At 41.0% G+C, this 26,322-nt stretch overlaps 1 protein-coding gene across 1 annotated transcript in view; it reads right to left on the reverse strand.

The window, feature by feature from the left end:
* The window catches only part of LOC311305197 (Fc receptor-like protein 5), a gene marked incomplete at its 5' end in the record, with an annotated part of 81,569 nt that overhangs the window by 7,388 nt on the left and 47,859 nt on the right, over positions 1-26,322 (reverse strand). The window contains one exon of the mRNA XM_084432758.1: positions 18,255-18,335. Within this exon, the coding sequence (XP_084288884.1) occupies positions 18,255-18,335 (81 nt within the window). The remainder of the gene's footprint in view (positions 1-18,254; positions 18,336-26,322) is intronic.

Raw genomic sequence — 26,322 nt, forward strand, 5'->3', positions numbered from 1 at the left:
TATTTAATGTGGATTCAAACACTTGCCAAATTTGTAATACTAATATTGAAACTTTTGATCATTAATTTTTAAAAATGAATTGTAATTCATTTAAAATGTAATTTGGTTAAAACTTTTTGGACTGAGGTATTAACTTGGTTAATATAAAACAAAAACAAAAAAAAATTTCCATCTATTACTTGGGATATGGTGAAAGTTGGAATACATTGTTGATAACTAGCCTACTCATGTTAAAATATTTTATTCACAAATGCAAAGTTTTGAAAACAGCACCACAGCCTAATGTCTTTAAAAAGCCCAACCACAAATATACTGAGGCCTTAAAATGATGAGAAGTATACATTTAATAACAGTATTTCACCCCTCTGCTTCAGATGTGGTACAGAGTAGAGACCTGCACGGGTTCGGGTACTTGCTCAAACGGGTGAGAAATATCCAACTGTGTCGGATACGGGTGCGGGTCGGGTCGGACACGGAGGAAACACGGGTTTAAACACGGGTTTAAAACAATCACGTGCAAACGTAAAAATATATATATGCATATTTTTAGGAACACACTTACAAAAATATGCCTGTTTTTCATGTTGATAAAATAATTTAAAATCCACATCAGTTTATTTGTGCCCACGCCCTCTCAGGAGTCTGTCTCTATACCTACTTTCACTTTGAAAAAAAAGACGTCATAACCGCGCGCGCGATCTGCTTGCAGTCGGCGAGATGGATGCTGAAGAGTTGGAGAAAAGAATAGCTATGACTAGGAGATTGTAAAGTTGTCGACAATACGTTATCAAAAATCAAGTCCATTGTGTGGGAGAAATTTGGAGATATCTGAAGAAAACAATATTGTGAAAGGATTTGCTGCATTCATTTTCGTGTTGGATTGCCGCAAATGTGGATTCATCGCTGAGGAAGCACGCAGTAAGCAGTTCTATCGAACAGTATTTTTCACATTTAACACTGTTAAATATGTGTTGTGTGCTGGCAGGGCGTGTTTGAACCCAAAATTGTCAGATGTAAGCTAGACAAAATTGCGTGGCAGAAAATAGTGTTGTAGCCGCGTCTGTTATTAGGCTAACTTACTCGAGTTTTGTGGTAACGTTGGCTATGTTCTTCATGTAGGCTACCGGCCGTTTGACAGATTCGGCTGAAGTTGTCCTTGTGTTAATGGTTGTGTAATAACTTCTGTATGACCGGGCAATAAACATTTTTGTAAGTGTGTCTATAATGTGATTGTCTAAACTGATTTTATTTCGGGTGCGGGTCGGGTGTCGGTTCTATTTTAAGCGGGTCGGGTCGGGTGCGGATTTGAATTAGTGCTGCTGTCGGAAAACGGGTCGGATTCGGTTTTAAGCAGTGCGGGTACGGGCGGGTGCGGATTTAAAAAATTGGACCCGTGCAGGACTCTGGTACAGAGGAAGGGACATTTTTGCATTCCACCTGGTTGTGTCCTAAAGTTAAGGTGTTCTGGGTACAAGTATGTGATAGTATATCACAGATTCATGGAATTGACTTTCCAATGGATCCAGAGGTATGTTTATTAGGCAATTTTAACAACTCTAACCTCCGAAACAGACAGGCTATTAAGCTTACTGAAATGTTGTTAATAATAGCTAAAAAATGTATTGCTTTGAAATGGAAAGCAGACACTGATGTGCCTATTGGAATGTGGTTGTCGGAGATTTGCAGCTGTGTACCCTTAGAGAAGATCACATATTCAATGAGAAACAAGGGTGAATTATTTTATAAAATCTGGAAACCCTTTTTGAATTATATAAATATAGTACCACATGTCTTGATTTCATAGTTCATTCATTTCATTGATAACGACGTCTTTACTAACTTTTCTGGGCCGGCAGAATTAAAGTACCTAGCAGCCTATGAAGGAGTGAGCCAGCTCTCAGATTTAATAAAAAATATCTTAATATGTGTTCCGAAGATGAACGCAAGTCTTACGGGGTTGGAACAACATGAGGGTGAGTAATTACTGACAGAATTTTCAGTTTTGGGTGAACTAACCCTTCACCGACTACCGTTATAAGTTGCACTTAACCCAGTTATTATGAAGTGCTTTGAGAGGCTAGTTCAACAGCACATCAAAGCCAGCCTTCCAGACACCTTCGATCCACATCAGATCACATTCAGAACCAATAGATCCACAGAAGATGCCATCACTACTGCCCTGCACACAGCATTGCTCCACCTAGAACGCCAAGGCAGCTGTGTGAGGATGCCTTTTATTGACTAGTTCAGCGTTCAACACAGTAATTCCTGACAGGCTGGCAGCCAAATGGCTGGACTTAGGTCTCTCCTCATCTATCTGTCACTGGATTAAGGACTTCCTGACCAACCGCCCCAGACGGTTAGGTTAGGTCCCCATTCCTCCTCCACCGTGATTCTCAGCACAGGTGCCTCACAAGGCTTAGTCCACTTCTCTACGTCCTTTACACTCATGACTGCACACCAACCCATTCTGCCAACACTATCATCAAATTCGCAGATGACACGACCATAGTTAGACTCATCTCAGGAGGAGACGAAGCAGCTTACAGAGATGAAATTCAGAGATTGACAGAATGGTGTGGGGTAAATAACTTGGCCCTGAATGCTTCTAAAACCAAAGAGATCATCATTTACTTCCAAAAGCACAACACAAATCTCACACCACTGCACATTAGCGGGGTCTGCATGGAGAGGGTTCCAGCCTTCAGATTCTTGGGCACGACCATCGCCGAGGATCTCTCCTGGAGCACAAACACCTCAGCGGCAGTCAAAAAAAAACTCGAAAAAAAAAAAACCGACTCTATTTCTTGAGGATTCTCAGAAAGAACCACTGACAAGAGCAGCCGCTATATTGTCTTTCTATCGCTGTTCCATCGAGAGTGTGATAACCTACTGCATCTCTACGTGGTACGCCAGCAGCTCAGCGGCAGATAAGAAAGTTCTCCAGAGAGTAATCAACTCTGCAAAAAAAATCATTGGCTGCCCTCTGCCTTCCCTAAAAGAGCTTTACACTGCACGCTGTCTCAGAAGAGCAGGAAACATTTTAAAGGATCCTTTCCATCCGGGTCATCATTTGTTTGAATTGCTGCCCTCTGGTAAACGTTTTAGGTCCATCAAATTGTGGATCAATAGACACAAGAACAGTTTTTTTTTTTTTTGCCATACGGGAGTTGAACACTGCCAGCACACACACACACACACACACACACACACACACACACACACACACACACACACACACACACACACACACACACACACACACGTACACATACTCATAAACTGAGAAATGCACCAATCTGACAGGGCATGTTATATCTTGACCTATAAAAGGTTAACAGCACCCTCTGTATATTTCAGTGTATATACATATTGTTACATCTGCCTGTTTTCCCCCTGATGGCTCTGCTACACAGTGCAGACGTTAGTTGGGCAACAGGTGCATTCAATCCCTAATTAACTTATAATACAGTGTCAGTATAAAGACCTGGGTGACTTCAAGTGAGGTCTCATTCTTCTTATTTTTACAAATTTTGCTCCTAAATCTTTTCTTTCCCATATTTATTTTTAGTGGCTGAGTTCTTTTGATTGTTTAATAATTGTTTGCTTGGTTTGTAAATAAATTGGTTTATTGTTAAAGCATTTGTTGTTTGCCTCTTTTATGTTGCGGTAAATGAGCCAGCCGTAACAATATAGGAGCAGCGCGTGAGCAGCAGTGAAGCGGGGGTTTCGCCGCCGAGTCTATTTTGTTTGCGCTGCTCACACTCAATTAAAGTGAAAGCACACTTTTGATGGACAAAATAAATATGATTTCAAACAAAAGCGCCCAAAATGCACAGAATGTGCATGTCTAGTGTGTTTTAACAAGAACTGAATTAGGTTATGTCAGAAAAGAAAATGAAGACTTATATATTTATATATTTATATAACATTTACCCATTTAAACTTGTTTTTATTATTCAGTTTGGGTAAAAGGATACGTTTTTTTTTTTTTTATATATATATATATATATAGAAAATAAATATTTGTGTGCGCTGTAAAGTGGTTAGAAAAAATGAAATCGGAATCGGCTAAAATCGGTATCGGCAGGTCAAACTCAATGACAAATCGGAATCGGCCCAGAAAATTGTAATCTCTAGTTAGGAGTTATAAATACTATTAAATTGTCTATCTAAATCTAAACCAAATTTCAAGAGAAATATTTAAATTTCTGTACTATTTCTGTGTAAGCCATTATGAAAATGTAAAATGTTTGTGTATTTATATGAGTGTGTGTGTCTGTGTATATATATATAGGCTATGTGTGTGTTGTGGCACAGTGATGAACTTAGAAACTTAAAAATGGCACTTCATGACAAAAAGGTTGCTGACCCCTGGTCCAGACCATAGGCAGGGATGAGACACAATGACAGCCGTTGTAACTAACACAAGAGGACTGTAGGCTGGAGAGTAGTGATGACAGAACAGAATGAGACCAGGGGCCTGTTTCAGAAAGGAGGTTCAACCAACTCTGAGTTAAAACTTGAACTCTGAGTTGACTTACCCTGAGATGGGAAACTCTGAGTTTTCGGTTACAGCTCAGCTGAAAGAGTTAGTTCAATCAACTCTGAGTTGACCTACTCTGAGTTTAGCGCGTGCACCACAACTATAAAAAGCCATTATCAATGGAGCGCAGAAATTATGAGTCACCATGGCAACAGTGCCAGACAAAAAGAGGTCTTCATATTTCTCACCAGTATGAACACTATTACTGTAATTTTACAGTATTAGAACATTAATGCTGTAATTTAATTAAAGGGATTACTCTTAATTCTTCTGTAATTTAAAGTAAAATCTGATGTAATTGCATTAGACTATAGAACAATTCTGTATATTTAACATACATTTTTAAAAGGTATATTTTTAATGTAACCTTCTCCCTCTACACACTTTGGTCAATTCAAGAATAATTCATGCAATTGTATATTGTTTATTTGAAAGCATTAAAAGTGCAGTTTCTTGTCTCTCCTTGTATTGTTCAAGTGGTTGAGGTTGATATGGGATTTAGTAATAAGTAGGCCAATACTTTCTAAAGATAGTCATTATTACATTAATCTAATTACACTGTTGAAGATGTCATTTGTCGTTAGTAATACAAGTAACTTCCCCAACTGTTATAATATCAGAGGTGAAACTGGAAGAACAGTATGTTATTCAACCTAATTTTAATTTTCATGTAGGGACAATCCTGCAGGCATTAAAAGAACATGGCAGCAGCTGAAAATTAAATATAAAAACATAATTCAATCAGGTAAGGCTTGAGCATATCATGGGTGTAGGCTACCTGACTTTACATTTGACATAAATAACTAAATAGCATCCAGTGTCTAGCAGTGCAGCAGCATTTACAGCTGAGGGAATTCCTGGGGGACTTCAGAGTCAGTCACTCCCGAAGATCCAAGGGCCTCATAAAATGTAAGAGGTTTACATGTGTGTTATTTTTTATATAGGCTATTTTTGATATTTCCATTTATTTTACTTTGGGTTAGGATTTTTGTTGGTCCCAACAGATTCTGATGGTAATATCTGTCTATTGGAGCCTCCTGTCCCAACAGAACCCCAGGCAGTTGTAAGTAGCCACTCAATACACCAGAAATGATGACAAATAGTGTTATAAAGTGCACTCGACCAAATGCTCATCTTCACAGGATGATGGGGATAAAGAGTTTCTGCTGCCACAGAGAGGCCTATCTGTAGAGGCCTACAGAGGTAATGTTAATATTATGTGTCTACACATCAAACAGTCTACACATTCTGATTATTTCACATTTTCATGTGGAGTAGCCTATAGAATCAAAGTTGAAATCTAAGTATAAACAGGTATTCGTATCTCTCCCTCCGCCCCCAGAGTGTGGAAGAACAGCAGGAGGACAGTCCAGCAGCTTCTGGTGCTCAGATGAACACAGTTCAGTGATTTTCAGTAAATGCCACAGTTTAATTCTGTAGAATTTGTTTAGAACTACATTATGTAACTCTAATCTACTACTGTATTTTCAGTTGCCAGTTAAGGAGATATATAGACTTCATCTTATTAAAAAAATAGAAAAAAACTGCAGTAAAAATAGCAATATTTTATTTATTAATAAAAGATTAATTTGATTAATAAAAATGTAAAAAAGGGGAGGAGACCAATAGAAACTCTGGGTTTACAGAAGAAAACCTGCTCCCGACCAGGTTAGGTTCACAGAGTAAGTTACCATGGTAACTGACTCTGAGTATAAGTTACCTCTCTTTCAGAAACGGGCTTGACTTACTCTGCTTTCTCAGGTTTAACATACCTCCCATTCTGAAACAGAAAACCCAGAGTTTCCCTCATTTCAGGGTTAACATACTCAGAGTTTTCACTTAACCTCCTTTCTGAAACAGGCCCCTGAGAATACCAGCAATAGCCAGACAGGAACTTCAAGTACACCAGGCAAAGCACTCAGGGATCTCAGGCTTAGCACCAGACTTGCTCCAAAGCAAAGAGTGTAAGCAGCCAGGGACGCTCTGCTAGTAGGACAGGACAGGACTGGACTGGAACTTAATAACAAGAAACAAACTATGTAGCACAGAAGTACACAGTAGTACAACATCTAACAAACTGGCCACACATGAGGGAAAGAGCACACATATAAAGGGAGCTAAGAACAAGAGGAACAGGTGAGCACACTCAGACAAGGAACAGGTGAACACACTCAGGTAAATGAGGACTCAAACAAGGGAGCAGAGAACATGAGGAACAGGTGACAACACGGACAAGGAACAGGTGACAACACTCAAACAAACGAGGACTCAACTAGACAAGAGGGCGTGATACAGGGAAACAAGGAGACAGGAATAGAGGAGCACATGGCCAACACAAACAAAGACAGAGCCATATGTTGAAGTACAACACAAACATAGCTACATGAAAAAAAGACACAGACAAAGCTGCCAGGGCAGAACCCTGACAAGTTTGCACAAAGCTGAATGTGATGGTACCGTAAGGATAGCTTCAATTTCACTATACCTTTTTATAGTGACAATAAAGAGTCTTGAATCTTAATTTTTTTTAAATATATTTTTTACACTATTTCTTGCTTTAAATTTTTGCTTCTCTATCATGTATTATCAATAATTGGTAACACTTTATTTTGATGCTCCTCTTTAGACATTCAATTGACTATAAGTAACTTTGCAAGTAACCTATACATACAACTTGTATGTATATACAACTTATTCTACTAACCCTAAACTAACAGTCTACTAATACTCAACTAATACTCAAATGAAAGTTAGTTGACATGTAGGTGCTGTTTCACTCAGTCAACAGAATGTCTAAAATCTGTAAGCGATTGTAGTGAAGTGCCACTGTTGGGTGGCGTTCCTCTCTTCGTGTGTTGACTCCGCCCTAGATGCGGGCAGGTAATCAGCGTCTCATTTCTACAGGTATATTAAGGTGGCTGTTTTACCACCGGACATGGTGTCAATGTGCGACCGCCTCTCTAGCGCGTCATTATTCTGCCGTCAGTCTGGTGTTCTGGCTGGAGATGAGTGCGATGGACGTTTGTGATTGTTGCTCGAACCTACCGGACTTTAAATGGTTAAGCGTACTGTAACAGTAACAGTACTTGTCAGGTGTTGGGCTGTTTGCGGATAAGCACACGTTGTGCTGAGGGTTTGCAGTCATTGGCAACACGCGCCGTTTGACGGATACAAACGCATGTTATATATATTGCACTAAGCGTCGCCGGTGTATTGCTGCTTGGCTTCCTGGTAGGTCTCTTTCTGGCTCTTGTAGCCGTATTACTGAATAAAGGTTACAATTACTGAAACCGATGAGTGCAGGTTTGAGTGGATCATCTTTTTGGGCCCAAGCCCTGAAAGGGCGAAGGCCCTACTGTTTTCCTAAGGATTATTATTATTTTTTATTATTTTTTTTTTTTATTATTATTATTGAGGATGCTAAATTGCGGACGGATTTTTGATATCTCGAACGGTTTGGCCGTGGTGAGGAAACAAATTTATGGCGAATAAGGGACACAGGAAGTGTATTATAACTTCAGCATACATTAACTGATCTTGATGAAACTTCAGCAGTGTGTTCGTTGTAAGAGGCCGATCACATGGATGTGACTATTGTGAGTCAAAGTTATAGCGCCACCAACTGGTAGCAGGAAGTGTGTCACTTTCAAAATGCTTTTGACAAAAGTGGGGGGGTTAGTTTTACCAACAGTTACAAAAATCAGTACGTATATTGGTCTCATCGAGCCGGACAACTTTCTAATTTACAGTCATTAGCTCCGACCAACAGGAAGTCAGATATTTTGGTTTGAATGTGGATTTCTTTGCAAAATCAGCCTCTGAATTTTTACCCACTCCTCTTAAGTGGTTTATTTTATTCCCACCAAACTTTTTCAACATGATGAAAATACATTAAAGATGCTAAATTGTGAACGGATAATAAATATCTCAAACGGTTTTACCTTGGCGAGGGATTAAAGTAATGTCAAAAAAGGAAACACTAAAAGCCTCATATCTTCTAAAAATGTAATTATACACCATTTATTTCTATATAAAATTATACAAATATCAGAACTAAACCCATTTTATTCTTTTTTTTTTTTATAATTGTTTAAGTTTAAAAACAGCCAGAATGTTTTTTTTTGTCCAAAAAATTAATAAATCATGTCATTCATAGTGCTATACTGCCCTCTTGTGTTCAAAATCAGGTAGGCCTATTGTATCTATATAAAAATATACTAGGTATGTGACGGTGAGAATATTTTACCACCGGTTCAGAGCCATAGAGAGAAAGAGTTGCGACAGTCTTTGATATCGCCGCTATGGCTGTTACGTGGTTCATGTATGCCCCAATAGTTCCAAAACATACGCTGGCTGTCATGTTCTTCTATGGGACAGACAGCAGCGATTGCATTATTGAACGGTAAATATAAAATAAAACACACACCCAAGTACTTTTTCAGCTGTTATTGCATTATTGCATTTTGTTAATGTCAGTTTTACATTTGGAGAGGCAGGGTGACAATGAAACAGTTGACAATTCAAAAGAGGTCAATAGTTCAGAAACTTACGTTACCTCTGGAACAACTCGACGTGCAGCATTCACCATTCAAACTCAGCCAACACGTCACATAATGAAAAGTTAATATATCCCAAAAATTCTATTAAATAAAAGTTGCTATAAAGGTGGTAGCGATTCATTACCGAACTAATTAGATGCTACCTTCACAGCTGGCGAAGTCGCGCTAGCTAACTAGCAAGCAAACAATGCTAGAAAATTGGTTGAAACAACCAAGATAAAATATAAATAATTACGCTGTGCATATACAAATGAAGACCAGTATAAGCATCGCAAAGGGCCTCTGATACAATATAGACAGTTGACAATTCAAAAGAGGTCGATATTTCAGCAACTTACCTCTAGAAGAACTCGACGCGCAGCAATGTAAGTGAATGGGGTCCAACGCCCAAATGACAGTGTTTGGAACTAATCCGATCTTCAAATCCCGGAAGTAGGCGGTTAAAAGCGCCGCCATTGTTTACAACGGAGGTCTATGGGAGTGTCGCAACTCTTTCTCTCTATGGCTCTGCACCGGTTAATCAACGTGTGACGCCGCTGGGGGCTTTTGAATCGCTAACTTAAAGGGACTGTGTGTAGGAATTTCTCCCATCTAGTGGTGAAACTGTATTTTGCATTCAAACGAATAATGCTCTCCAGCGCCTCACTTTTTCAAATGCGCGTTGCATCTACGGTTGCCGTTATGTATTAAAAAGCTATGACAGGATGTCTTATAATAGCACTTAGAGTTTTTCTTCGGGTGAACAGGTTTGTTATTTAAAACAAACTGAAACTTGAAACAACGAAAAAAAGAATGTTACAGTATGAATTACTGACTGTGAAAAACATTAACTATGGTAATTAGTAGTAATGTCTTCTTTACTCGTTATATTTTTTGAAGTACGTGCATTGTTAGATATCATCATCATCAGAGCCTTCTCTAAAGTTACTTTACTCAATAGCTGCTATTCATCAAAGAGCCTGTTTAACTTTTAACTATAAATGTTCTACCGTCTATATAATATGAAAAAAAAGCTTGTACTTAAGACCGTAACATTGGCTTACCTGTCGAGAAGAAAACAGGCAACTTCAGGGTCTCTTTTGAAAGCTTTCTCCTGCATTAGCTATCCCGACATTAACCCTTGTTTTTGTAATCTCCGGTCACGTTTCCTTTTACGGTCTATTTTGGACTTTTTCGACGACGAGGACTCATCCTGTGACTCAGCATATGTATGAATGAACGGTGTATAAATAACCGTGCAGTGCATCCTTTTAAACTTGCCGCGGCAGTGACAAGCGCCTCTCACTGCTCTGCACCTCCGCTTCTGCTGGCTTCAGTCACGTGACGCTGGCTCTGAACAAAAACGTGTTGTGGAAACGCGTTGGCCTAGTACTTTTTGTTCCTCTCTGCTATTATAGTTTTTTCAAGATGGCGGAACTACATGGAAGCCTCCGTGGACCTACCCGTCCCATGTATATAAAGATAATAAATTCTTCGTTTACGAGGATTAGTCTGATCATTGGCATAGGTATTTGTACACCATTGAGGGCATATTTATAAATAAAAATATTGATTTTAGATAATAAAATACCTAAAAAGCTACACATAGTCCCTTTGAAAACGAAAGTAAAATATGTTTGTCCGCACGGGATAATGGTGCGGAGCAGAGCGAGCATTTTCAATGAATTCCTATGGAAGTAGGAATGAACTAAAAAACTTTCACTCTGTTCTGCTCGTTCCTCGCCGTGGACGCGCACTGTTATGAATGCCTGTGCGGCCGTGAGCATTTGAGTTTAATTTAAAAATTAGCGCCTTTCGGGGGGCGGATTGCTTGAATTTATTTTACAAAAGCACAATGTTGTGTTTTATTGCAACTGTACACAAATATAAGTTAACACTTTGCAGTTTGAATGATGTCCTGTATGAACAAAATGACGGAGTATGTTTTTATGTGACAATCGCGCCCGCGCCACACACACACACACACACACACACACACACACACACATTCCAGCATTGCAATCTTGACATCGCAGCCTGTTCATTATAGCCTTAAAAAAATATAATAATAAAATAGTCAACCTAACATATAAAAATTACACTGCTCAATTTAAATAGTCAGTAGTACAATTCGGACCATTCAAAGTAAGCACCGCCCCACTGTGATGTTTCCAAGCACATTTTTGCGCGTGTGAAGAGGATGATTTTTTCCGTCGATATTGGAACGTGAGTGCAATAGCATATAATAAAGAATAGTTTAGCATCCAAATACATTGCAAATGTTGAAACATTTTGATTCTAATGAGAGAGTTACGTGAGCCCAACACTGCATATATATATACACTGCATATACATATACACTGCATATATATATATATAGCTGTGAGCAGCGATGACGGGCCCAAGACGGTGGCGCCGCCACCCCGGTGCCTTTCGTTCACATAATGTTTGCAAAACGGAATGTTCCCTTAGGGAGTTCTTTCTGTCATCAAACCTACTGCTCTTCGCCACATTTGGCGTAGTCGACTCTCTTCCTCCTTTGCTCTCTCTCTCTCTTCTTGCTTTGTCTCCCTGTCTTTTCCAAGTCTTCCTCTGTCATCAAACCTACTGCTTGCCACACACTTATAGCAACCTGTCTTTCGAAAATCATATTTCATATGTTACAAAAACCGCCTTTTTCCACCTTAGAAACATTGCTAAGCTACGTAATATGCTATCAGTTTCTGATGCAGAAAAGTTAGTTCATGCATTCATGACCTCGAGACTAGATTACTGTAATGCTTTATTAGCTGGTTGTCCTGCATCCTCAATAAACAAGCTACAGTTAGTCCAGAATGCCGCCGCTAGAGTTCTTACTAGATCAAGAAAATAGGATCATATAACACCGATTTTATCATCACTGCATTGGTTACCTATAAAGTCCCGTATTAATTACAAGGTATTGCTACTGACTTATAAAGCCCTAAACGGCTTAGCTCCAGTCTATTTAACGGATCTTCTATCGCCCTATAATCCATCGCGCTCTTTAAGATCACTTAATTCAAGGCTTTTGGTCATACCTAGGATATCCAGAACCACCAAAGGAGGGAGAGCATTTTCACATTTAGCTCCAAAACTCTGGAATAGCCTTCCTGATAATGTTCGTTGCTCAGACTCACTCTCCCAGTTTAAAACTAGATTAAAGTCGCATCTCTTCAGCCAGGCATTCATATAATATTTTTAATCTTACAGTTCAAATTACAATCCGGCCTCTAGTTAATAAACGCCAGAGGAGAACTGGCCCCCGACTGAGCCTGGGTTCTCCCAAGGTTTTTTTTTTTTCTCCATTGGGTCACCTGATGGAGTTTTAGGACACCATTAGGTCACTTGATGGAGTTTTTCGGTTCCTTGCCACTGTTGCCTTTGGCTTGCTCAGTTGGGGATATTCTGGGGATATTTAATCTGATTTTATCAATCAATAAATTCCACTAGAAACAAACCTTGTTGTATTATTTTAATTTAATACTGTGAAGCTGCTTTGATACAATCTGTATTGTGAAAAGCGCTATACAAATATACTTGACTTGACTTGACTTATAGTTGAATATTTTTAAAAAAAAATAAAAAAAAAATCTGGCTACTACAAAAAATACTACTTTTTAGGGTGTTATTTGGTAATGGAAAATCCAAAAATCAGCCAACTTTGAGACTAGGTTTGAAGATCATGTGAGATCATTTTGGTTTAAAGATGTATCTTAATGTGAAGAACCAAATCACTCATTAATAAAATGTTAAACTTGTGTGTGTTTATGAAGAGATGATCAAACTCACCTGATACTGTCAGTGTAACTTCATCACTGTGATTTGACCAGCGTGATCCTTCAGTCTCTGTCCCATAACAGGAGTATTTACCTGCGTCAGACTCAGTAACAGAACTGAATGTGTGTTGCTGTCGTTCACTGAAAACACTGGTTGAACCGTCTTTATACCAGTTGTACCTCCAGCTAGTGACTCCTCCATCATATATGTCACATCTGAGAGTGACTGTCTCTCCTCTGAATACATGATGATGATCAGGTGTAATGGTCACTCTGGGTTTTGGTCTTTCTGTAGAAAAACAACAATTAACATTGAAAATAATGCGTATATTAAATTGAAATATGAAAATAATAAATTGTGCTGTTTTAGTGTGTGAACAGTTGTATTGTAAAACACATAATCAGGTTAGATTGAAGTTTTGTCCAGCTGTTACAATAATTTATTCTGTCTTATCAAATTATTTGTGCAATATAAAAGCAAAATACTGCACAGTCAGAGTTGGTTTGGAAATATCTGTCAGTATAAAACTAGCAAAAAGCTTGAGTTGTGAAGGTTTTTTAGCAGACGATCTCGTCCTCTTATTGTTCAATCCACTGTCCTGAAGTGCAGCAGTTTACATGAAAAAGAGCTGCAGAGATAAATTACATTATGGTAACTTTGTTAGGGTGTAATATGATTATGGTTAAATTGAAAAATGATAATGGTGAAAATAAAAATCCAAGCAATAACTTTTGAGAGGCTTGGTATAACAATCAAAAGAACCAATAAAAAAAAAGAAAAAAAAAAAAAGGAGAAGCGAAAAGAAAAAAGTTAATATATTTTACAATATTTGACTACTGAAATTTCAGAAATTTAAATCATCTTTTTCAATTTGAGATCAGGATAAGTATCTTGTTTTTTTAGTTTCCAAGGGTTCAAAGTTATAAGTGTGGCCCTGTCCCAAATGACACCCTAAGCACTTGCAGTCTTCCTACGAGTCCTCACTTCGAGGGCGCATATCGACCGCAAAGGGAAATTTCTGAAACTTAAAATGACAAATTGGACACCTGGCCTACGGTCTCTCATGGACTTAACAGACATGTGTACGTGGCAGCCATTGTAAGTCCACGAGACCAAAAGTGCATATGAAGTGTATGTTGTATATGAAGTTGTATGGGGGCGGAGCCTGATTATTCCCAACACCTGAGGCCTCTGCCTATTTAACAGCTGGTGCCACTTCACCTGGACCTTCAGGAACCAGTAGTGGATTTGGAGTTTGTTTTTCTTCTGTACAGGATGGTGAGTTGGTTCTTTTGTGTTTGTTATTTTTCTCGGGAGTTAGGAAAGTTTTATCTCTGAGCTGCAGTTTACATTAGTTAGCTCACCTGTCCTTATTTAACTTGTGTATGTTTACATTTTACTAACACAAAAATAACTAACACAAAAGTATCTTCTGGGTCGGCTTACTTGCCTATGTATTACTCCCTCTATTCTAATAAAACTAAACAAACTAAAACTCACCCTCCTGTACCGAAGAAAAACAAACTCTAAAACCACCAACAACTGTTTTCCTGACAGCTCTTAAAGGGATAGTTCACCCCAAAATTTTAATTCTGTCATTAATTACTAACCCTCATGTCGTTCCAAACCCGCTAGACCTTCGTTTATCTTCAGAACACAAATGAAGATATTTTTAATGAAATCTGAGAGCTTTCTGACCCCTTCAGAAACAGATACGCAATGACCACTTTTTAATGCCCAGAACGGTAGTAAAGATATTGTTAAAATTGTCCATGTGACTACAGTTGTTCAACCTTAAGTTTATCAAGTGACGAGAATACTTTTTATGTGCAAAAAACAACAACATAAATAAGAGATCAGCGCTTTGGCCGTGAGCAGCGCGACTCATGCGTGTGATTCTGACTCACAGGAGCTGGCCAATGAAGAGGCGGCGTTCTGACGTAGGACCTGGAAGCGCTGCACTGTGTTTACTATGTGAACAGCGTTAGAGTCTGACACAGATGAGAAGAAATTGTTGAATAAAGTCATTATTTTTGTTTTGTTTTTGCACACAAAAAATATTCTCATCGCTTCATAACTGTAACGGTCACCAGCTGGAGTGCCCTTGAGAGCCACCAGAGGGCACTCCACATAAGACTATTATCACTCACAAACTACATTTCCCATAACTCACTGCCCGGACTCATCACTGATCACATTCACCTGTACCTCATTCACTGATTGCATTCACCTGTGTCTCATCATCCTGTTAGTCTCAGTCCATTTATACCATGTTCATTCATTCACTCACCGCGAAGTCTTGTTTGTGTCACACTGCATTTCTGAGCGTTTATCCTGTGTTTTGGTTATCTGGTTTTTGATCTTGGACTGTTTCCTCATTTGTATGATTGTTATCTGCCTGGCCTGACTTGGACTGTTCTTGGACTTTTGATTATTGCTGCCTGCCCTGAATTCTGCCTGTTATCTGGATTACCCTTGCTGTTTGATCTACATTGCTCTGTCTGCCCTGTTTGACCCCGCCTGTACGACCTTCCTTATTAGAAGCTGCATTTGGATCCTCTATTCTCGTGTCTTGGAGCAGTTTCATGACAGAAGACTTCGCCACACTAAGATCCAGCAGCGATACAACAACAACATGGACCCAGTAACTAGACTCTGCTCCATCTTCCAGGATGGTCGCCCCATAGAGGACTATGTGGGTGAGTTTGTGGCTTGTTGCCACCTGGCCCCACTGGATGACGGGGAACTCAAGGATTGCTTTTGGATGGGACTGGATCAGCACGTGAGTTTTTATTTGCCTGAGACTGACCCCAGATGGACTCTGGTTCAATATATAGATTTTGTTTTGCTATTTTGTGGGTCTCCCTTCATAGTGGGTGAGGTTGAGCCCGCACTTCACGTCAGTTCAGCCGAGCCTGCACTTCACGCTAGTCCAGCCGAGCCCACACTTTACGCCAGATCTGCCGAAGCCAAGGCAGTATGCGTCGTGCCCGCCGCTCCTGAGACAGCAAGCGACATGCCCATCAAGCCAGAGCCCTCTTCACCGCTGGTCCCGTCCAGCTCAGAGCCCTCTTCGCCGCTGGTCCTGCCCAGCTCAGAGCCCTCTTCGCCGCTGGTCCTGCCCAGCTCAGAGCCCTCTTTGCCGCTGGTCCTGCCCAGCTCAGAGCCCTCTTCGCCGCTGGTCCTGCCCAGCTCAGAGCCCTCTTCGCCGCTGGTCCTGCCCAGCTCAGAGCCCTCTTCGCCGCTGGTCCTGTCCAGCTCAGAGCCCTCTTCGCCGCTGGTCCCGTCAAGCTCAGAGCGCGCTGATCCTGATCCAGAGACTGAGCTTCACGTCACTTCTGCCGATCCAGAGACTGAGCTTCACGTCACTTCAACCGATCCAGAGACTGAGCTTCACGTCACTTCTGCCGATCCAGAGACTGAGCTTCACGTCACTTCAACCGATCCAGAGACTGAGCTTCACGTCACTTCTGCCGATTCAGAGACTGAGCTTCACGTCACTTCTGCCGATCCAGAGACTGAGCTTCACGTCACGTCCGCCCGTCAAGAGTCTCGTCCCGCCGAGACTGAATCTGATCCTGATACTGAGCCTGAATCTGTTCCTCTTTCTGCGCCTGTCTCTTCGGACAAGATGGCCGACTCGACGCCTGTGTCTTCGGACAAGATGGCCGACTCCACGCCTGTGTCTTCGGACAAGATGGCCGAAACCACGCCTGTGTCTTCGGACAAGATGGCCACCGCCGAACCAGTGTCTCCGGACAAGATGGCGTCCGCCGAGCCAGTGTCTCAGGACAAGATGGTCGCTGCTGAGCCAGTGTCTCAGGACAAGATGGTCTCCGCCAAGCCAGTGTCTTCGGACAAGATGGCCACTGCTGAGCCGGTGTCTGTTCCTGACCCTGAGCCGGTGTCTGTTTCTGTCCCTGTGTCTGTTCCTGTTCCTGAGCCGGTGTCTGTTCCTGTGCCATGGCCGCCTGAAGGGTCGTCTCCTCCCTGGCCGCCTGAAGGGTCGTCTCCTCCCTGGCCGCCTGAAGGGTCGTCTCCTCCCTGGCCGCCTGAAGGGTCGTCTCCTCCCTGGCCGCCTGAAGGGTCGTCTCCTCCCTGGCCGCCTGAAGGGTCGTCTCCTCCCTGGCCGCCTGAAGGGTCGTCTCCTCCCTGGCCGCCTGAAGGGTCGTCTCCTCCCTGGCCGCCTGAAGGGTCGTCTCCTCCCTGGCCGTCTGAAGGGTCGTCTCCGCCCTGGCCGCCTGAAGGGTCGTCTCCTCCCTGGTTGCCTGCACAGCCTGCTCCGCCCTGGCCGCCTGCACAGCCTGCTCCGCCCTGGCCGCCTGCACAGCCGGATCCGCCCTGGTCGCCTGCACAGCCGGATCCGCCCTGGTCGCCTGCACAGCCGGATCCGCCCTGGCCTTCCGCCCTGCCGCAGTCTTCAGGTCCTCTTCCGCTGCACGGGCCTGGCCCTCCATCCCGCCTCCGCTCCACCTCCCTCCTGGACAGTTTTAGGAGCGTCTGGAATCCGCTCCTTAAAGGGGGGGCTATGTAACGGTCACCAGCTGGAGTGCCCTTGAGAGCCACCAGAGGGCACTCCACATAAGACTATTATCACTCACAAACTACATTTCCCATAACTCACTGCCCGGACTCATCACTGATCACATTCACCTGTACCTCATTCACTGATTGCATTCACCTGTGTCTCATCATCCTGTTAGTCTCAGTCCATTTATACCATGTTCATTCATTCACTCACCGCGAAGTCTTGTTTGTGTCACACTGCATTTCTGAGCGTTTATCCTGTGTTTTGGTTATCTGGTTTTTGATCTTGGACTGTTTCCTCATTTGTATGATTGTTATCTGCCTGGCCTGACTTGGACTGTTCTTGGACTTTTGATTATTGCTGCCTGCCCTGAATTCTGCCTGTTATCTGGATTACCCTTGCTGTTTGATCTACATTGCTCTGTCTGCCCTGTTTGACCCCGCCTGTACGACCTTCCTTATTAGAAGCTGCATTTGGATCCTCTATTCTCGTGTCTTGGAGCAGTTTCATGACAATAACATTAAGGTTGAACCACAGTCACATGGACTATTTTAATGATATCTTTACTACCTTTCTGGACCTTGAAAGCGGTCATTGCGTTGCTGTTTTTGGAGGGGTCAGAAAGTTCTCGGATTTCATAAAAAATATCTTATTTTGTGTTCCGAAGAAAACTGGAGCCACACATGTTTGCTTGACCAATAAAAATCTGAACACTTCTGTGTCATAATCAACCACTTATGTGGAGGAGAAACACTTAAAACTGCTCTGGGAACTGAAATAGAGACATCACTCATTAATAACATGTTAAACGTGTGTGTGTTTATGAAGAGATGATCAAACTCACCTGATACTGTCAGTGTAACTCCATCACTGTGATGTGATCTGCGTGATCCTTCAGTCTCTGTCCCATAACAGGAGTATTTACCTGCATCAGACTCAGTAACAGAACTGAATGTGTGTTGCTGTCGTTCACTGAAAACACTGGTTGAACCGTCTTTATACCAGTTGTACCTCCAGCTAGTGACTCCTCCATCATATATGTCACATCTGAGAGTGACTGTCTCTCCTCTGAATACATGATGATGATCAGGTGTAATGGTCACTCTGGGTTTTGGTCTTTCTGTAGAACAACAACAATTAACATTGAAAATAATGTGATAATATAATAAAATAAATACAAATAATAAAATGTGCTGTTTTTAGCGCAATTTTCCACCGGACAAAATTGTGATTGTTAACACATGATTTCTGTTCTGTCTGTGCGCACCAATCTTGCACTTCTATCTACTCCTCAACCAGACCACCTAGAGACTTCGGGTTTTCGGCATTATGTTAAGGAAGGTCTAATCTCGGGAACGCACAAAAAAAAATCCAGGAAAAGATTTTGGATTTCCTGGAAATTCCAGAAAAAAATCTGTTTTTTGCAAATTTCTCGGCAACCATAATAGCTATCGAGTTGAAACAAATTGCAATCGATAGCTTATAAAATTTAAGATAATATTAGAAAAAAAGATTTGATCAAAAATCTTTCCTTTATGCTTAAAAAATTAATTAAAACTTTATATGAAGGGATATTATGTAAAAAATAATGAGCTAATAAAAAAAATGATGTTCACCTAGTCAAGTGATTGTGCCTTTTTTATTATCCATTGCTGATTTGATTTCAGAAAGTTCATTTGAATTTCAAGAGAAAGTTATATTCTCGAGCAACTTATTTTCTCTTTCATTTACTATCTCTTAGTGTTGTGATCCCATGACGTGAGAAAATTGCGCTAAAACACTCACTGAGTTTTTATTACTTGTTTTATTGTACGAGCAGTTTCAAAACACTAAATCAAGTTAAACTGAAGTGTTGTTCTCTATGTTTATTTAGTGTCTTATAAATCATTTTCATATAGTAGTTCATTATGAGAGGTAAAACACTTGCCATGTATTGTCACTGCTACTGGTTCACTGTAATGTGTGTTATATCCTCCTCTTCTTGCTCTGCATCTGTACTCTCCTCCATCAGAGACTTTCACAGAATAAAGTGTTTTAGTTTCAGCTTCAGGAGATTCAGTGTTTGAGTCTTTACTCCAGAGAAACTCCCATCCATCCCATGACTGATCCAGCTTACATCTCAGAGTAACTGAGTCTCCAGTAAACACTGATCTCTGTGGCCGTACAGTCAGAGTTGGTTTGAGAACATCTGTCAATATAAAGTCAGTGGGAGCATGAGATGTGAACGTTTTCCAGCAGATCTCATTCTCTCACTGGTAAATTAGTGCATTTTTATTTCACACAAACAATGTAATAGAGCCGCCGGCAGCAATCACTGGAGCAAACAAGGTGAACAATCACTCAGCGCAATGCAAAGAGTTAAAGGACAACAAAGGTGTGAAGCCCCCCCCATGAGGAGTTCAAACCCACATCCTTTAGGTTAGTAGCCCTGAGCTCAACGCAGGGTTTCACACCACACCAGCAGTCAGAGACACACATCACTTACCACAGGGTTACAAATGGTCATTGTTGTTCACATGACTTTGTTGTTGCAGGTCCAGCAACTATAATCATTATGACCGCCGCTAGCGTAGCTAGCGAAAGCGGTCATATAGGGATTGTCAAAGTTTTTTTTTTTTATTTTTTTTATCATCTACCTGAATTTTTCGTCAACGATACCAGGGACACCGAAACACCGGGGAACATGAAATTTGGTGGGCATGTAGCCCCACTAGACTTCTACGGAAAAATTTTGTTTGGTCCCCGGGGGCCACTCCCCCCCCGCGCTGGGCCCCCCCCAAACCCAAAAAATGCAGTTTTTCCTAAATAACCACCTGAACTGTGGCACCGAGGATGAAGAAATTTTTATGGTATGTTGCTCTACTAGACTTTTACGGAAAAATTTCGTTTGGTCCCCGGGGGCCACTTCCCCCCCGCGCTGGGGCCCCCGTGAATTTTTCGTCAACGATACCAGGGACACCGAAACACCGGGGAACATGAAATTTGGTGGGCATGTAGCCCCACTAGACTTTTACGGAAAAAATTCGTTTGGTCCCCGGGGGCCACTCCCCCCCCGCGCTGCGCCCCCCGTAAATTTTTCGTCAACGATACTAGGGACACCGAAGCACCGGGGAACATGAAATTTGGTGGGCATGTAGCCCCACTAGACTTTTACGGAAAAATTTCGTTTGGTCCCCGGGGGCCACTCCCCCCCGCGCTGGGCCCCCCGTGAATTTTTCGTCAACGATACCAGGGACACCGAAACACCGGGGAACATGAAATTTGGTGAGCATGTAGCCCCACTAGACTTTTATGGAAAAATTTCGTTTGGTCCCCGGGGGCCACTCCCCCCCCGCGCTGGGCCCCCCCAAACCCAAAAAATACAGTTTTTCCTAAATAACTACCTGAACCGTGGCACCGAGGATGAAGAAATTTTTATGGTATGTTGGTCTACTAGACTTTTACGGAAAAATTTCGTTTGGTCCCCGGGGGCCACTCCCCCCCCGCGCTTGGGCCCCCGTGAATTTTCCGTCAACGATACCAGGGACACCGAAACACCGGGGAACATGAAATTTGGTGGGCATGTAGCCCCACTAGACTTTTACGGAAAAAATTAGTTTGGTCCCCGGGGGCCACTCCCCCCCCGCGCTGCGCCCCCCGTAAATTTTTCGTCAACGATACTAGGGACACCGAAGCACCGGGGAACATGAAATTTGGTGGGCATGTAGCCCCACTAGACTTTTACGGAAAAATTTCGTTTGGTCCCCGGGGGCCACTCCCCCCCGCGCTGGGCCCCCCGTGAATTTTTCGTCAACGATACCAGGGACACCGAAACACCGGGGAACATGAAATTTGGTGAGCATGTAGCCCCACTAGACTTTTATGGAAAAATTTCGTTTGGTCCCCGGGGGCCACTCCCCCCCCGCGCTGGGCCCCCCCAAACCCAAAAAATACAGTTTTTCCTAAATAACTACCTGAACCGTGGCACCGAGGATGAAGAAATTTTTATGGTATGTTGGTCTACTAGACTTTTACGGAAAAATTTCGTTTGGTCCCCGGGGGCCACTCCCCCCCCGCGCTTGGGCCCCCGTGAATTTTCCGTCAACGATACCAGGGACACCGAAACACCGGGGAACATGAAATTTGGTGGGCATGTAGCCCCACTAGACTTTTACGGAAAAATTTCATTTGGTCCCCGGGGGCCACTCCCCCCCCGCGCTGGGCCCCCCCAAACCCAAAAAATACAGTTTTTCCTAAATAACTACCTGAACCGTGGCACCGAGGATGAAGAAATTTTTATGGTATGTTGGTCTACTAGACTTTTACGGAAAAATTTCGTTTGGTCCCCGGGGGCCACTCCCCCCCCGCGCTTGGGCCCCCGTGAATTTTTCGTCAACGATACCAGGGACACCGAAACACCGGGGAACATGAAATTTGGTGGGCATGTAGCCCCACTAGACTTTTACGGAAAAATTTCGTTTGGTCCCCGGGGGCCACTCCCCCCCCGCGCTGGGCCCCCCCAAACCCAAAAAATGCAGTTTTTCCTAAATAACTACCTGAACCGTGGAACCGAGGACGAAGAATTTTTTATGGTATGTTGCTCTTAAGGGCCCACATCAACCTAGCCCATAATCACTCATTTGTGATTTGCGCCCCTCCCATAAAAAATGAAAATGCAATATTATTCTGCTTTAATCGCCCCTATCTTCAGTTGAGATGTTCAGAACTGCACCATATTTCATGTGTATGATTAACTTGACATCCTCTGGGGGTATGCTAAGTTTCGTAGAATTTCATCCATGGGGGGGTATAAAATAAATTCATTTATGTGCACATTTAGTGACTGTACACTCATCGGCCTGTAGATGGTGGTGTTGAGCGAAGGGTTGCTGGTTTAGGATGATACTGTCACACACACACATGCAGGAATACAAACAAACGCAAGCATGCACACACACTGACATCCACACGCACAGACACACACCCATACACACACATACAAATCCACATGCACAGACACACACACACGCGCACACACATGTACGCACGCATACATACACGCACAGCAGAGGTGGGAGACTCGAGTCATATGACTTGACTCGAGTCAGACTCGAGTCGCAATTTTCAGGACTTGAGACTTACTTGACTAGATCTCTGAAAAGACTCGACTTGACTTTAGACCTGCTCCTTGTGACTTTAGACTTGACTCGGACTTGTGCCTATTTACTTGAAATGACTTGTGGAAAATAATTTATTTCAATTATTGTGAATTTTTTTTTATTTTACGGAAACTCGTTTTCCCTCCTCTGTGGCTGTCAATCATTCTCCATTCAGTATTCAAACAGCGCGCGCGCCTCTTCCGGTTGGATGCACGGTAAAACTCTCTCCATTCTCCAATATGATATATTCACATTATAATGCATGATCTGTAGATAAAAGGCTGTGGATTTGCATAAAATGACTTTATTTTGTTGGAGTTTGTTGCTGTTTTTAAACGACTCACTACCGTGTGCTTGTTAGATCACGCACATCACAAGGACTATGAATCGGCATCAAACGCACAATAACTGGAATTTAAAACTGTGAAATAAATGATCAATAAACTGTTGGACAGATATACATTAGGATTTGTGCGCTCGACATTTCTTCGCTTTGTGCCGTGAACTTTTAAATGCGCACTTGTGCAGCGCAACGCTGAACACTGTGACTCCATGTTGCTTTGAGCACATCATTCTGCATACGCGCTTTGTGCGTTCTGTTTTGAAGCGTTTCATTATCATAGTTTTGCGCACTGAAAGATTATTAAAAGCTTATATTTTTTTATACCTAGCCTGCTCAATACATTTAAAATAAGCATAATTTAATTGTATATTATTTCTGTGTAGTGTAGGCTATATAAATACACTTCTGAATTCTTGACATTAATATATAAATATAAAATTGTGAAATGTATGACTGCCTGATTGAATTTTATAAGAGTACTAATAGTAATTTGTTTTTATTAACATGTTTAGATTTTATAAAATTACTGTGCAGATTTTTTCAAGAATGACTTTTTGATGCTGATTTATACACATTAAGTTTAATAAAAATGCATAATACATTTATGTAATATTTAAAGGTGTTAACTGGAATCTTACACTGCAAAATAATAACTTAAAAAGGATTAAATTCATCACAATTATGTAAGTATCTGGAAATTTGACATCACAGCAAAATAACTATATGTATGGCTAGCACAAGATGGGAAAAGTTTTATTAATTCTTGTTTACTTGTGTTCATTTAATTTATTTTTATTTTAGAGCATTTAAAGTGCTTCTTAATGATATTTTATTTATTACACACAAGTTAGTTTATTTATTTTTGTAACCCATCAGCCCTCTGTGTCTGTAATAAAAGTCCCAGAGTTAAAAAAAATGTGTAAAACGAGCCTGTGTGTGACTTGGTATGACTTGATGACTAAGTTGCGACTTGACTTGACTTGACTTGACAAAGAGTATGACTTGCCTTGACTTTGACTTGCAATGTTAAGACTTGGACTTGACTTGAGACTTGCATTTAGTGACTTACTCCCACCTCTGACGCACAGACACACACACACACACACACAGACACACACATACACAAACACACACACATACACACACAGACAGACATGCACATACTACTACTTTTTTTAGGTATATACATAAACACGCAATACAGCCAAATTGCCTCACGTCATTTATTTTTGTGGAAAGCCAGTGCAGGCCTGAGCGGCGGTCATATTTTGTACCGCCATGCGGTACATCTAGTTTTTATTAAATCTGTATACAAATGTCAAAACATATTTTATATTTCTAAATTCTGCATAAAAACGTTTTCATATGAGCGAATGTTTTTGTCACACCTCAGAACCGTCTGTTTGGTGTTACAACACATGAATCATTTATATAACTTATTTAAAAAGCTGTATTCATAATCATGACACTCATTTCATTGCTGGTGTCACAAGATGAAGAAGAGGGAAGACGGACTGAAGACGAGGTTATCAAATATAAACAGGTTTTTGATTAAAGGAGGCAAGCAGGAGTAACAGTGTGCAGAGGAGTATAAACCTAACAAACACTACCATACACGAACATCAGCCGACAACTAAAGACTGAACACAGAGGAACTAAATACACAGAGGTAACGGAAGAAATGACCAACAGCTGTGATGAATGAATGTCCATGGTAACTGATGAGTGGAGGGAGAAAACAAACAAAGGAAAACTGAAAGTCCATGAAAACGAGGTTAAAGGTGAATGAGTGCAGATGACTGTGACAGCTGGGGCCGGATCCACAAAAATCTTTTAAAAAAAGTTAAGAAAGTTCTTAAGATAAATTCCAAGAAGTTTGTAATCTTCCTTTGGGGATTTAAGACAGGTTGGAGGTTATCCTGACTTTAAGAAGTTATTTAAGATGATTTAATATATATATATATATATATATATATATTTTTTTTTTTCTGGAATATGAATAGGATAATTATTAAATTATTAAACACTTTATTTTAAGGTGACGTAGTTACATGTTACTGCATGTGCTTTCTATAGTAATAACAGTAAATTATGTATAATTACATGCAATTCATTAATAATAATTACACTGTAACAATGACACCTTAAAATTTTGTCTTAAGAACAATCGTAAGAAGAAAGATAAGAACATTCTTAAGAAAAGTTTTTGGCAATACAAAATATTCTTATCTTTTTTTTTCTTTTTTTTCTTAAGTTAGAAAATAGCAGCAGTTAAGAAGATTTTTATTCCTACGATTGTTTTGTGAATCCGGCCCCTGGTTTGTAACATAATCACACATTTGTAATGAAATTTATTAATCAAATTCACTCACCTTGAGTGTGTCCAGAGTGGATGTTTGAAATCAGCACTGAAAACACAAAGTAAAAAAGAAAGAAAACTCATGAAAGATTGTGTATTTTAATTGTTATTTTATGTATAAGAGAAATCGACTACACTGGCAAGCCACCAAAGTGACAGTTCAGCCAAATACAGGAAAATCTGACAATTATTACACTGTGAACATGGAGCTGATCAACTTTCTATTATGCTTTAAACATTTTACAAATGCATATTCTTTCTTTGCTTGTGAAACAGCATTATTTCACTCTCAGACGTTTCTCAGCTTCACAACACAGAAATGTTTAATTTCTCTTTAAGTCTTTCTTCTAATTTGTCTAGATCTAGTGGCTCCTGAATGAGTGTTTCTGTAAAAACCTTTCTAGAGTCTGAAATCAGTGACAATAATAACAATTAACTCACATAAACTCTTACTAACTGCATACTAGTGAACATCTAAAGACTAACTAGTGAATATCTACCTAGTGCATCATGGACAGCAAACTGTAAAAAAAAACATGAAAAAAAAAAAAAAATTCCAGGAACACAGACCTATTCACAATACAAGTGCAATTATTTTGAGAGAAATAATACTCACAGAGCAGAAGAGGAAGTTGACTGAGCTCCATACTGACTGAATAATGACAGACGGTTAAAGACAGACTGAGTTAAAGCCTCAAGACTTCCTGATACATAGTCAGATCTTTAGGAACATAATGACAGATTAAAGAAGACATACAAATGTACCTCATGTGTTACAGAAAACCTTTTGATAATCTTGTAACACATTTTTAAAAATGTGAAAGTTCCCTCCATCCTCCCCACCACCACCAAGATGGTCCCTTCCTATACCTCGCAGGGGGTCGGCTGCGCCCCTGCCTTCGTCTTCAGGCAGGATATGCAGATCCGGACCCTCGGATTGCAAGCTACGGACGGGGCCTACGCCAAAGAACTTGATTGCTTGTTGGGCTGTTAATAAATGTTAATTGTTACAGTATTTATTCTCCCAAGTCTTTCTGGTAGAAATGTTGTCAGGACTTAATCCATATCAAAG

This window comes from Rutilus rutilus, assembly GCF_951802725.1.
Source record: "Rutilus rutilus genome assembly, chromosome: 1".
Lineage (NCBI taxonomy): Eukaryota > Metazoa > Chordata > Actinopteri > Cypriniformes > Leuciscidae > Rutilus > Rutilus rutilus.